Raw genomic sequence first — 15,045 nt, 5'->3', positions numbered from 1 at the left:
TTAATTAAATGAATAAAACACCATTCATTTACTTGAATTTAACAAGTATTCTAATTGATGTGTTTTTATCAAGAAAAAAATTGTATAGAGAATTACTTAAAAATCAGAAGTATCCACATAGCCAACCCCAAATTATTATTTTAAAATTCAAAAGTAGGGTAAATAGTTATTTCCTAATATTCAGTGAGAAAGAAAAGTAAATTACATATATAGTTCTATTGTGTGGGTGTGTATGTTTTAACCAAGCTCAAATTGTACTATATTCGGAAACTTGCTTTTTTCATTCCCTTGCAGAATCCATGTTAGTAAGAGAGATCTAACTCATAGTTTTAAACTATTTCCGACTACTCCAAAACGTGAATGTGCCATAATCATCCTTTTATTGGTTTTAATGCAGTTTTTACTATTAAAATTTTTCAATGAATATCATTACATATGACGTATGTGTAAGTGTTTAAGCAAAACTCTAGGGTTTAGGCCTAAAAGCAGAAATTCTAGGTCATAAGCTATGTACAATTTTATTTAAGTACAGATTGACAAATGCTTCTAGAGTAGTTGTACCACTTATGTGTTACCAACTAGCAAGTAGATGAATACATATAGGACTCCAAACCCTTGGAAACATTAGTTATCAGCAAATATAAAATTTGTCATTAGTAAGTTGGACAAAAAATAATATCTTACTTTAGTTAACATTTTTCTCAATTACTATTGAATTTAACATTTTTTTGGTTGTTTATTGACTCAAGTAACATTATATATCTTTTTCCTAATTTTTAGGCTGGTTTTCTTATTGATTTTAAAGTACTTATATGTTATGTGTAGTGCTATTTCCCAAATAAAAATTTACTGGAATGCTAATATAATGCTGATGGATAATAAAATAATATCAGCTATTTTGCAAGACAGCAAGACAGCTGTATAAAGTTCTTAAAGGAATATAATTAAACCTACCATACACCTAAAAGCCTCTATAATGTCACTTAAGTCTGCTGAGAAATATGATTTTAAAACAAAATTTATAATTAAAAATTATAAAATTTATAAGTTATAGTATTTTTTTTACTTTAAAATTAAACAATGACTTCCCATTTCACATAGGATAAAATCAAAAAACTTACTATGACCTAAGAATGCACTTATTACCTGAACCCTTTCCATTTCAATATTTCTACCTAATCCCATTCTCCTCCTTCCTCCCAGGGAATGTCTTCTACCCTATGGCCTTCATAACGGTGTTCTTCTCTCCTCTAGAAAATTCTTCTCCAAGCCTTTGTGTGGCCAACTCTTACCCAATTTTCAGATTTTGTCTTGTATTACTTTCTCAGAATAACTTGCCCTCATGGACAGATCTAAATAAGTTCCTCTGTTTTCTTTCATATCACTAAATCCTTTTCTTTTATTGCTCCTTTAATAATCTTTAGTTATGTATTTATTTGTATACATGGCTGCCTTTCTCAACCAACTATACACTCTACCACAACAGAGACTGTACTTATTTTATTTACTCTTCCAATGCTGAGCAAGATGTAAACAGTGGATTTTAACCAATGCCTGAAAAAGCATAAAACAGTACCAATTAATCATTGAAAATAAGAATTTAGATTATAATTCTGGTTTACCACATAAACCAGAGAATGGACTACTATTAAGCAAATGATAAGAAGCTAATGGGATTGCTCATTTTGAAACTTTAGTAAAAACCTGAATGGGGTCATATGTCAAATAATAACCACAACATAAATCTATTGCTCAACAGCATAATATATATGTTACATGTGACCCTGGGATCCTTTCTCAGCTCTCTGAAGAAGAAACATAGTTGAGAAAAGAAACTAAAAGAACATGTGAGATCATGATCTCACAATCCCTTATTGTGATGCTCCTGCTAAAGAGTCCTCAGAATCTTTTAAATTTAAATGTCTACTTTCAAAATAATTGATTTCATACTTAAGGATATACAAATATTCAGTAAATGATAATTTTCACAGCAAGTTTTTATAAACTGTTATTTGTTGTGCTTCAGTGGATTTTGGACTATTTTCAATTTCCTTTTCATTCTAAGACTCAAGATCTGTACATAGGCCAGGTTAGGAAGTAATTTAGACTCATCATAAATCCTTTTCTGCTTTTCCAGCTCATGCATTATCTCATTCCCAACTTGAACATTCAGAAGCTTCTGATTTATACTTTTGCCATTCCTGTCTCCACCACTGAGGCCCTGTGGGGATTTTATTTTCTATTCTGCTTAACCACAGATATAAATAGACTCCTTCAGTCAAGACTACGTTCAATAGTTTAAACAAGTTTTTCGATAGAACTCTGTGCAAAGAAGCAATCTAATACCAAATCAAGCGCCCAGGGTTCCTATATTAGGTTGGTTTGTTTTAACACATCTGATCACATCTGGGTATCAAGAAAACTTGTAAGGTAAGCATTTAAGGTGACTGACACTTCTCATAATTAATTACTTTTGAAATGAGGACTCTAGGTAATTATCACAGTAGATTCTTGCCATTGCAGTCTGTGGCAGTGTTTCATGATCCAAAGGAATGATCTTTTCTTAGATTAGTTTGTGGTACTCAATCTTTTCTTTATACACAGCAGTGAGAATAGGGTACAAAGATGTTCTGAATTGTCTATCTAGTCCAAACTGCCATCCATGCAAGTGACCTAAGAGAAACTCAAAGGCAGAACTGTCCTAAATCTGTCCATCATTTAACCTCCTGCATGACTTCCTGCCCACCCAGTCCCTCATCTTCACCTCACCACTGCTCTGTGTTCTAGCAAACAGACTCAGCTCTGTTTAAACTCCTGCCCAGTCCTCTCACTAATTCCCGGCCTGTAGTTGTACTTCCTTCAACCAACTTCACTAGGCTGCCAGAGGGCTCTTTTTAAATTCACAGATTATGTAACTTCCCTGCCCCATGATTTGCAAGTGGCTTTGTCATCTGGCTTCAACCTTATTCCCAGCTTTTCTTTACCACCAGCCCTCCCTAAGCCAACATTGTGAGCAATTACTCAAAGTCCACAATTGAATATGTTCTTTCCTGTGTGTGAAACTCTTTCATATTTCTTTCCTTCTTCCATTCTTTGTTCTTTCCTTAAGTAAGCAATGGACCACTAGGTGCTAGCCATAGGACCTAGAATGGTGAACCTAATTTTGTTATCTAGTTAACATTTATTGTGTGTCTTCTATGGTAGAGGCTCAGATAGGAGCTTTATATACATTACTGCATTTCTCTCCAAAACAACTCTATGAAGTGGATATTATTACCAGCACCTCCATTTTTATAAAATGAGGAAACTGAGGCTCAGATCAGTTAAGTAATTTGTCCAAAGTCACATGGCAATTGAGGAAATTTCTGACACATGTTCATTATGAGGTTGACTAATTCAATTCAGTATAAAACAAGCTTCTAGTGTTTTAACATTGTTTGACAGGTTCCTATATATTCCTGATGTCTAAAAGAAAGTCCTAAAAGAAAATAAATCATCTTCTAGTGAAGCTTTCTCCCTGAAAACTATGCTGAATTGAATCTTTCCATTGATTTTTCCCCCTCTGCTTCCTCTAGAGGGTTCTAATCTTTGGATAACTTAGTCACCCACTTTGGATAATGTGTAGTATAGCAGTAAATATGTATAAGCCCTGAAGAATAAAACTAGAAGAAAAATTTCACTTACAACATTTAACAACAACAATTTTTAGTTTCATTTCATAGGCATTTTTTTCTATGCTAAGAGAAAAAAAAAAACTGGTGGAAGGTATTTTGTCACTTACCAGGCCAGCAGTGACAAATGTAATTGTCAACACTGTCCTCACAGGTAGCATTATGGTGACAAGGTTCTGACCAACAAAGAGGCATCAAGGTCTCACAGTGTGTCCCTGTGAATCCACTACCTGTGCAGTTACAGCTATATCTGGAGAGTAAATGAAATTTTCATGTCATTTCTTAGTCATACTGAAATCAAATATCTTTATTCTGTCTTTTCATTTTTTCATCAACCTGAGACCCATGACACAGTCTTTATACTTATCCCAAAAACTCTGGGGGAATTATCTCTCTAGACCTGAGTGATGTCTTATTGTTATCTTTTTAAAAATTATTCATGCAAAGTTATTTGGAAACTATGAATATTTACTTAAGTTTCATCCATAAGTTGAAGACAATAATACTTATGCCACAGGGTTATTGTGATAACTAAGTGTACACATAAAGAGGTACTGAGATACTGAGTAAATTACTATTAAATAGTATTAAGAAAAATCGTTAATATTTTTGAAGGCAATAGAGAATGATTTTCCCTTATAAAAAATAAAACAATAAATAATGAAAAACTCAGGAAAAAGTCCTCATTAAATACTTTGTGACTTGTAATATTCTCTCTCTCTCTCTCTCTCTCTCTCTCTCTCGGGTTGCAAGAATATTTAAATCTTGCTATTTCATTGATTGAGTGAGAATATCTAATACACAAATACAAATCTAGTGGGGAAGGTTAAGATGATGGCTTTAATTTAGGCAAGATCATTTAAAAAATTTATTATTATAAGCTGGGCATGATGGTGCCTATCTATAATCCTGGAAACTTGAGAAGCTGAGGTAGGAGGATAGCAAATTCAAGGCCATCCTCAGCAACTTAGTGAGGACCTAAGCAATTTCGTGAAACCCTGTGTCAAAATTTAAAAAAAAAAAAACTAGAGATTTGGTTTTGTGGTTAAGAGCCCCTTGTATTCAATTGCCATTAGCAATATATATATAATTTAGTACTATATAAACTGAGTTTTTTACACCTAGATAAGTGGAGGATTGAGGAAGGAATAGCTGAGAACACAACACTGTTTTTGAAATCCTATTATTTTGATAAATATATTTGAAACACCTGTGTCTTATATCATTCTCCCTTCGAGTGTCATTTACTTTGAAATTAGATTTGGAATAAATTATGTCTTATTACTAACTAAAGGGAAACTGGGTTCTGTGTGAATCTTCTAACTTCCATACACTTTAGATTTCTTTGTGTAATATAAGAACATAAATATTCATCTTGTTCTGTTGAAAGATCAAACAAGATGATTTTAAGTGCAACGCTATTAAAAGTTATTGTGTCATATACAGAAAATCTCACATTCACATTTTTAATAATTCCTAGCTTAGTTTTTATATCTTCCCTATTTATGACAGGTCTACTTCCAGGAATTGAAAATTTGTTCCTTTTCCTTAGCATAAGCAATTTCAAACTATAACGAGTGAATTTGAAAGCTCCTCGCTCAGGAACAAAATGAACTCCAACAAACACGTTTTCGTAAAATCTGAATACTACAATTTTTATCATAGAAAGTATAATGCAATGTAAAATCTTTAAGCTGAGGGCATGAGATCTTCAAATTGACCAGAGTGGTACAATAGTTCTCCGTCTCTCTAAGCCATTCGCCCAGCTACAGCAGCAGACATACCTGTTTCCTCCATCCATGCACAGCCCTCCATGGAGACACGGCTGACTCACACATTCATCAAAGTTGAGCTCACAGTGGTCCCCTAGAAACCCAGGGGCACAGTCACAGAAATATGCTCCCAGAGCATCCTGACAAGTTGCACCATTTAGACAGGGCTGGGACCAACATTCATCAATTTCCAATTCACAGTTCACACCTTTGAAAAAATTAGCACAGAAAAACAGAAAAGTTTTAGCAAAGTGAAAATATTTTAGCTATTTAACGATGCTTTATTTATTAAAGCACTTGTCAAATGTTATGTCACCCAAAATAATTTTCTTCCTTAATCCTAATTGATATTAACTTTGGTGTGCTTGTGGGAAGTTGCACACAGCAGAGCAGCTGTTACTTACAAATTACTGCATACAACAGCTTGTGGGATTTTAGTCTGTGGAAACAAATAAGTCATTTTTAGAACAAAGTTATTATAAATGACACTTTTATTGGAAGCCTAAATTGGACTGGTCAATTTTTTTTTCATTATTTTCAAAAAGTTTAGTTAGGTCTCATCTAGAATAGTGGATGAAAACTGGGACTTCAAACCAGATAGCTTTGGTTGAAATCAGCACAGCCAATTATTAGCTGTGGAACATTGGGTAAGTTTCTTAGCCTTCCCATATTTCAGTTTCCTCCTTTGAAAAATGGGAAAAATCTTTGTAACCAAACCATAGGATTATTATTGTAATTAAGTGTATTCTGAAGTGTTTATAACAATAACTGGTGCATACTAAGTATTTGCTAGAAAAAAAGAAAAAAAGACTTGTCTGTCCACAAAAATCTATCCTTCAAATATGTTGTACAATTATTTGCTTAAGTGCTCCTTTTTCATAGACATTTTAAATATTTTCCTATTATGTTGTTGTAAAATACAACTTTTAAATATAAAATTAAATTGTGATTTAATATAATTAGCGGCATCATGAGAACCCACTCATTTCAAGGTAGTATTGTTACAAGAAAAGAAATCAGTATTTATCCCTTCTCCCAAATCGTAGGTGATTACTTGCTAAATAGTTTAAGATTTACAAAAGTAGAAGTGATATTAAGATAAAACCAGTCTTACTAAATCTTTCAACTGGTATTTGATATACACAATAATCAAATTCACAGGCTTTAAAAGACACCAAACGAGGTATATCCATATTTCTCATTTTTATTTCAGTGCCTATAATCCAGGATAATAAATTATGTATTGAAATGTTACTGAGGGATTTTCAAATAGCTCAGAAGTAGTTTGATTGGTTTTGCCCTTTTTTCTTAAAAGAAACGGCAGTAGGCTGTTCTGTCACCATCTACCATTCACAGAGTCTTCCAGCAGCCAAGATGAAAAGGATGCCAGCACATTAAATTTGATTGTTTTTTTAGAATAAAGAGAGCTTAAAAATCAAATTTATTTCAGTAAAAATTGAAACTTGTGCCATAGCATTTGGGGTCGTGTTCATTTGCTGAGACCTTACTGACCCTCAGCATCTCTCACTGGTCTCACTACTACTGGCTTCCCTCTTTGAAATCACTCTCGGTACTTCTATATAGTACACTTCTATAGAAAGACAAATCTGAGGATATCGATGTCTGCTTAAACTTTTTGTATAGCTCCCCTTCCAGCATCTCCAGAATAACGCACAATTGCCTTGTAATGTAGTAGGAACTTCTCAAAGATGAGAACTAGCCAGTGTCATCCACACCATGTGCTTGCATCTCCCCTGTCTCTTGCGCCTCTCGCCGATCACAGAGGCCCCCTGACTTGTGATGCCCACTCCTTGTTCCCTACTTCTCCAAACCAGTCCAATTAGTTTCCAGAGATTGAGTTTGAGTATGACATGAGTACTTAATGGCTTCTATCTGGCACTGATGTTCATCCACTGTACTCTCAAAATTCCCTATGATAGAAACGTCTATATTATAGTATTACAGTTGCTTTTTTGTCCATTTTATCTATAAATGCTAAGCACTTTGAAGTCGATCTTTATTCTTTAACACTCATATCTGTAGCATTTAGCACATATTCTTGAACACAGAAGATGCTTATTGAATTTGAATGAAAAATAGGATTATCACAGCAAGGGAATAATCTACCATTTTTCCTGGAAGACAAGCAGATATACCAGGTCAGAGCTTCTCAATGCCTCTGCAAGCCTGGGCCCCCTCTAAATCAAAAGACTTGAAATCAAATTGATTGCTTTGTCAAACATTTAAAACAAATCATTGTTTCTGAATGATTGTGTCCTAAACTTCTGATAAGCATTTAGACATTTTTGTCCTTCAATATGTACCTTTTGGCAATTAGAGATTGATGTTAACACTCTGTGCCACAAGATAGTGTGTGTTATATGCTATCAGTCTGGAGCAGGTCTCGTCCCTGATGCTGTCCTCATTACTCATTACAGCGGCTGAGTACGTAGCACAGCAGCACGGCATTGATAAACCACTGTATACCTTTCTATTATCTGCAAAACCCATGCTTTGGGAATAATTGAACTCTGCCTTTGAGTTATCTTCTTAAATTTCAAATTCCACCTAATATAATTGCTACTCTATGCATATTATTTTTCTTTTGAATAAGAATTATGCTCACTGTTTCTGGGTTCTTTACATATGTCAATTATAACAGTTTTGGTGCAATTCTGTGACACAAATATCAGGCCAAAGAGGAAATGCAGCATTCAGTTTCCATTGCAGTCATACTTATGCAGTAGATTCTCTTCCTACATACCATAGTTACAGTCTTTTTAATATCCTAGAATACAAGGAGAAGCTGGGTGACTTCATGCTGTCATTCATAAGGTAAGATAATCATGGTAACCTTTACCAAGATGTTAAGAGAAATTAAGGCAATTTATTTCCATTAGTAACACCTTTGGGATTTTAGCCAATAAGATTTCTTACAGATACCAAAAATTAAAAAATTGCTGTCTTAAAAATAATCCATTTAAAAGCTGACTTTATAAGCTCAGAATTCTCTTGGTGCTGAATTTTGTCACTTCTAATATTCCTCACTTTTAACATCTCTAAAACCAGAATGCACTTTATAGTCAACAATGTCTTAATCTTATTATATTTTAGTTGCATCATTTTTCTTTCTTAGGGATATATGAAACCTAGGTGACATCCCTAATGTATTAAATCTGATGAAGTAATAAAATTGATTTATTTCAAATCAAAGTGGATCAAGTACCTAGGCATTAGACCAGAGACCCTGAATCTACTAGAAGAAAATGTAAGCCCAATTCTTTATCATGTCATCTCAATAAGGCTCTTGAAGCACAAGAAGTAAAATCAAGAATCAATAAATGGGATGGTACCAGACTAAAAAGCCTCTTGATAGCAAAGAAGACAATCAAGAACATGAAGAGAAAGCCTATAAAGTGTAAGAAAGCCTATAGAATGGGAGAAAAATCTTTGCCACCCCAAAAAGACCCAATCAATAAAGGGGCAAAGGAACTGAATAGGCACTTCATAGAAGAAGAAATACAATCAGTCAATAAATACATGAAAAAATGTTCAACATCTCTAGCAATTAGAGAAATGCAAATTAAAACCACACTGAAATTCCATCTCACTCCAATCAGAATGGCAATTATCAAGAATACAAGTAACAATAAATGTTGGCATGGATGTGGGGGGAAAGTTCACTCATACATTGTTGGTTGGAATGCAATTTGGTGCAAGCACTATGGAAAGCATTATGGAGATTCCTCAAGAAACTTGAATGGAACCACCACTTTATTCAGTTACCCCATTCCTCAGTACATATCCACCCGAAGGACTTAAAAACAGCATATTACAGGGATGCAGCCACATCAATGTTTATAGCAGCTCAATTCACAATAGCTAAGCTATGGAACCAACCTAAATTTCCTTCAACAAATGAATGGATAAAGAAAATGTGGTATATATACACAATGGAATATTACTCATCCATAATGAAGAATGAAATTATGACATTTGCTGGTAAATGGAAGGAACTGGAAAATATCATGCTAAGTGAAATAAACCAGTCCTGAAAAACTAAAGGCTGACTATTCTCTCTAATATGTGGATGTGATGGTGACACATAATAATTGAGGAGAGGGAAGAATAGAAGTTCATTGGATTAGACAAAGGGGAATGAAGGGAAGAGAAGGGGGATAGGAATAGGAAAGACAGTAGAATGAATCAGACATAACTTTCTTTCCCATATGAATAGATGTGAAACTCCACATCATGTACAACTACAAGAATGGGGTCCTAATTAAAAGAAGTTATACTCCACGTATGTAAAATATGTCAAAATATACTCTACTGTCATATATATCTAAAAAGAACAAATTAAAAAATAAAAAATAATAGACAATAGTAGTTACTTTATATGATCCGTATCTAGGAAAACTGAATAAATAATAAATTTCTATAATTAAAAAAGAAAACTAATTTTTTTGTTATTTTATGCTTATCCCATTAATATTTATAAGAATTAATACTTTATTATTTCATCATTATTTTACTTACCTATTTTTATTGTATGTTATTGCAACTAATGAGATCCTTTTGTTTCTACCACTTTTGTTTTCACTGAGAGACAAAACTGGAACAACCTCAGGTTTCAATATTAAACACTTTCTGGTGGTTTTTCTAGTCTTTGCTGTGTCATGTCTTTTTGCACGCTCCTTTTATCACCACAAGTTAAGGGATGTTCGTGACTGCTACAACCTATCTTTCCAAAGTATTCGTGGAGGCTGAAACTAGTTCTGGAAAGGAAAAGAAAGAATGTCTCCCCTTTGTCAACCCTGGGGCAGAGCATAGGGAGGGGGTTCTCAGACCTCCTTGTATCTAATGGTACTTTCTGGAGTTCAGCTGTCTATTTGGAGAACTGTTTCTCCTCTCTCCTCTGTATGCATTCTTTAGTCTTCTTCTCCAACCATGTTTCTCTAATGACAACCATGTCATTCTTTCCCTTTTACTCCCCTCACAAATGTCATAGCATTTCATTGATATTATTGTTTTCCTAAGTCAATGGGTATGACTTTCCCAATCTACTGACTATAGTTTGTATGTGTGTATACATACATGTGTGTGTTATGTGTGTGTATACTTTTTTATAACTCTAGGAAGATAATAAAATAGTATATGCTAAGTTTAAGAAGTCAAAGTAATCCATTTCAGAGTCTCTAAGATGCTGTTTGAAAAAAAAGAAAGCACTATTTTTATGAATGTTTTAAATCTTTTTTAATTTTCCAAGTTTCTTGGGAAGACTATGGGAAAATTACAATATTTACATTTTATGTTGAATATGCCAGTGTTTGATGCCTGTAATACCTGTCTTCTTCCAAATTCTACTCTTTTCCTCTGCATCTGTTTTTCATATCACTATATATTTCTCTACTCATCCCCTTCACATTCAGACCTGCACACACACCCTGCAGGTAGACGGAAAGGCACTAAGACAAACAGCAGTAGCATGTCAGAAAGAAAACTGGTTGTTCAGCTCCTGGACAGCACCTTGAGCTGAAGCTGGAAGGAGCACAGGCTTTCTCTGAGGTCTCTTGCAAAAAGGCACTCATGACATTCCTGAGGGACCCACCCCCATGACCTAAGCACCTCCTTAATACCTCACTCTGGTAGTTAGAATGTTGACATTCAAATTTTGTGTGTGCAGCACAAACATTCAGACCACAGCAACCTCTTTCCAAAACATTTCTGCAGTTCTTCTCCCTTCGTATCCAACATGTTATTTAAACAGTAATAATACCAACAACAATTTATGTAGCCAGAGGACAAAAGTTTCAGTTTTCTCTCCTGAAAAACGTGATTTTGTTCAAGTCATAAGCCAGTTTCTCTATGAAGCATTTCCTGACCCAAGCAATGTTACTGACTCTTTTATTTGTGCTTTCTCAGCACAAATAAAATTTAAAAAGAAATATAATTAAATTATGAGACAGACTGTAAGTTTTGTTTACATGCCTGCTTCCTGAATAAACTGTGAACACTATGTCAAGACATGTTTTGTCTTAGACATCTTTATGTCTCCAAGGTCTGGCGCAATGATCAGAGCATTGCAGGAATAAATATTTGCTGAGTAACTACAATTTCTTATTTTGTGCATTCATTCAACAAACATTTTTCAAAAGCCCTTAACTTAATCTCTTCATAGAGACTATTTCAAAACATTCTAGTTCTGAACAAATATCGTATTTTCTTTATACCACACCTTAAGAACGATCAATTTCATAATTAAGATCATATATGAAAGCAACCATTTTCCTTTGAAAAAATAATGGCTTTATTTTTCCCACATTGTTTTTAATGATTGTTAAATTATCCAGATGATTTTCCACGGAGGCCTTCAAGTGATTTAATTACTCAAAACATTCTTAGAAAAGATGGAACTTCAAGCCCAGATTCAAATCTCCACGTTGACTGAAGTTCAAATTATGCTTTGGAGAAGTGCCATTATGAAGTCAGTATCAGTTGGCTACATTTTACCTCTTAGACTTATGTATCAGAATGGATGTGGACTATTGGAGAAGGCTCAAGAAGAACATGAAATATTACTGAAATAAAAAGAGGTCCTGATAGGAAATTTTAAATGAATAAGCATCATGTAACTTAGTTATTACTCATAAGCTTCACCTGTGCAAATGAAAGACACTGTTAATTAATTAATTACATGGTTAATATAAACTACTACAAAAGACTGTATTCTTGCTATAAATATTCCAAAGGTCATACCTGTTCTGAAAAATCTATGCATGAACATCAGAGGGTAATGAAGAGCATGCAGGGAAAGGCATGCTGCCTTTAGTTTACATGATCCATGATCTTTCTGTGTTCATTTCTATCTTAAATTTTAAGGCAGGGATGTTATTGTTAAAATGTGATATTTCTCTTTCCTTCTATCCCTTAAGGTAGTCCCTTTGCTTGCCGTTATCTCCATTGGACCCTGTAATTCTACCCTAACCACTCTTTTAAATCTTCAGTGTAATAAGCAGAGTGATCCTGTTAAAATGTAAGATAATCATTCCAGTCTCAAACTCTCCCCGCAAGTTCTCATCTCACTTAGGTCAAAGCCAGTTCTTCCAATGGTTTACAAAGCCCCACACAGTCTGAGCTTTTCTCTCTCTGGCCTTTTATCTTCCTCGCCTACTCATACCAATTTCATTGCTATTCCCAAATACTTTAACCTCTGACATTTGCTGTTCCTCTGCCTGGAATGCTGTTCCACAAAACAATTCCCTGGTTCTCTTTCTCATGTCTTTACAACTTCATTCACAAGTCACTGTCCAGTGAAGCTGTCTTTGATCATTATACCAAATGTTAAATTGCTATTTCCCCTTTTTTGTTTTAGTTTTCTCTACTGCAGTTATCACACCAGCCTACTATGTATTTTATCAATTACTTACTCATTTGGTACCTATTTAGCTCTTTTCTCTAGAATATAATGAATTTTAAAATTTTTTCTTTACTCTTATATTTACAGAACATAGGACATTGCCTGATCCATTGCAGGCAACACACACACACACACACACACACACACACACACATATAATTTGACTTAATGAATCCAAAAATGCTTTTAAAATCCACACCATGCATCACACTTCATCTTTGCTTCTATAATAAAATACCTGAGACTGGATAATTTATAAAGAACAGACGTTTTATTTCTCAGAGTCTGGAGGCTGAGAAGTCCAAGATCTAGGCACCAGCAGGTGTGGTGTTTGGTTAGGGCCTTGTCTCTGATTCCAAGATGGAGCCTTGAATGCTGCCTTGTCCAGAATGGAGGACTGTTCTTCCTCACATGGTAGAAGACTAGAGGATATGAACCTGCTCCCCAAAGCCCTTCTGATTGTGGCACTAATCTGTTCATGATGGCTCTGTCTTTATTACCTCTCCACCACCACATTATTTCAATACTATTGCATTAGTGATTAAGTTTCCAACACATGAGCTTTGGAGGGACAATTCAAACTATCATATGTCTGAACTATTACTAGAAATAGCTGCTTTACATAAAACCTATTTTTCATTAATTTTTTCCTGTCTCAGGCATGTCAGATCCATTGAATAAAAATATGTACTTAATGATAAGCTCACCAAGTATGTTTCATGCAGTTTAAACTGGAGAGCCATCTATCTACATTTTAAGTTCATTAAATTGGAAATGGTGGTTTAGTCTTCCTTCCTTCCTTCCTTCCTTCCTTCCTTCCTTCCTTCCTTCCTTTATTTCCAAGAGATATTTGGTTCAGAATTTTCATTACTATGACCAAAAGACCAGACAAAAACAATTTTAGAGGAGGAAAAGTTCATTGGGGGCTCATGGTTTCAGAGGTCTCAGTCTCAGATGGCCAACTCCATTTCTCTGGGCCTGAGATGAAGCAGAACCTCAGGATGGAAGAGTGTGGTGGAGGAAAGTTGCTTAGGATGTGGCCACCAAGAAGCAGAGAAAGCTCTCGGTCACTGGGGGCAGAATATTAACCCCAAAGTCACACCCCCAGTGATCCACCTCCTCTAGCCACACACTACCTGCTTGTAGTTATCACCCAGTTAACCATTCAAATAGATTAAAGCACTGATTAGGTTAAGGCTCTCCTAACTCAATCATTTTTGTTTCCAAACTCTCTTGCATTGTATCCCACATGAGCTTTTGGAGGATGTCTCATATTTAAACCAAAACAGAGACTTTAGTGTTTCCTAGCATAAAATGAGTCTAAAAACATTCTTGCCTTGATAAATGCTAAGTGAAGCTCCTTCTCTTATGCCAATCTTTGCCTTCATGTATATGTTCACTGTCCCAGGCCAGGTCCTAAAACTTTACACCTGAATTATTGTAATAACCTTCTAACTAGTCTCCATGTAGTAATATAGATTTTTTTAAAAAATAAAAAGAATGTTTTCATATATTTTAGTTTCTGAAATAGAGACTCATCTTTTACTTGAAAGCTCAACATGGGTCTGCCTTATGCATGAAAAGTGAATGCAATGTGATATTTCTCTTATTTCCAAAAGTACATTTTTATACTAAAGATGTATTTTATCATGGAGGAAAAAATGTATTTTCCTGCAGAGTTGCTTCATCATACAATCAATTGGCCTTTCCTGTCCTCCACAGTCCTGTTTTTCTCATATTGCAAAACATCTTAATGAGAAAAAATACATGTTAATCAATCTGGTTAACTTTGAGGAAGACCTCCATTACAGAATGATTCATTGCATAGATTTGAACTAAGAGCAGTCATGTGCTCAGAGCTATTATTCTTTTCATTAAAGAAAGTTTGCAGGTGCTTACTTTGAGCTCCAATTGGAGTTTTTGCTTAGGCACAGCAGATTCTCACCAGCATCTTCCATGGCTCTCTGTGAGCCCATTTCTGTAGTTCATGAATCACAGCTCACAAAGCACAATGGGTTGCGGAGAGGAGAATTCACACAGTGTGAACCCTCTCCATGTGCTACAGCTCTTTTCCCCCCCTCCTACCTCTCTGTCTTTTAAAATTTATTACCTTTTCTTGCTTTGCTGCTCAGAGGAACACAGGCTTTTTCCTGTAAGCCAAGTTCTTTATGATCACTCTAAA

General features: G+C 34.8%; 1 protein-coding gene across 1 annotated transcript in view; it reads right to left on the bottom strand.

The window, feature by feature from the left end:
* The window catches only part of Crb1 (crumbs cell polarity complex component 1), a 193,429-nt gene that overhangs the window by 114,547 nt on the left and 63,837 nt on the right, over nucleotides 1–15,045 (bottom strand). Inside the window, exons 3-4 of the mRNA XM_015483387.2 lie at nucleotides 5,456–5,651; nucleotides 3,782–3,921 (exon numbers count right to left, since the gene is read on the bottom strand). Of these exons, the coding sequence (XP_015338873.1) occupies nucleotides 3,782–3,921; nucleotides 5,456–5,651 (336 nt within the window). The remainder of the gene's footprint in view (nucleotides 1–3,781; nucleotides 3,922–5,455; nucleotides 5,652–15,045) is intronic.

This window comes from Marmota marmota, unplaced genomic scaffold, assembly GCF_001458135.2.
Source record: "Marmota marmota marmota unplaced genomic scaffold, marMar, whole genome shotgun sequence".
NCBI lineage: Eukaryota > Metazoa > Chordata > Mammalia > Rodentia > Sciuridae > Marmota > Marmota marmota.
The sequence above is the reverse complement of the archived record's forward strand: the minus strand, read 5'-3'. Positions and strand labels throughout refer to the sequence as shown.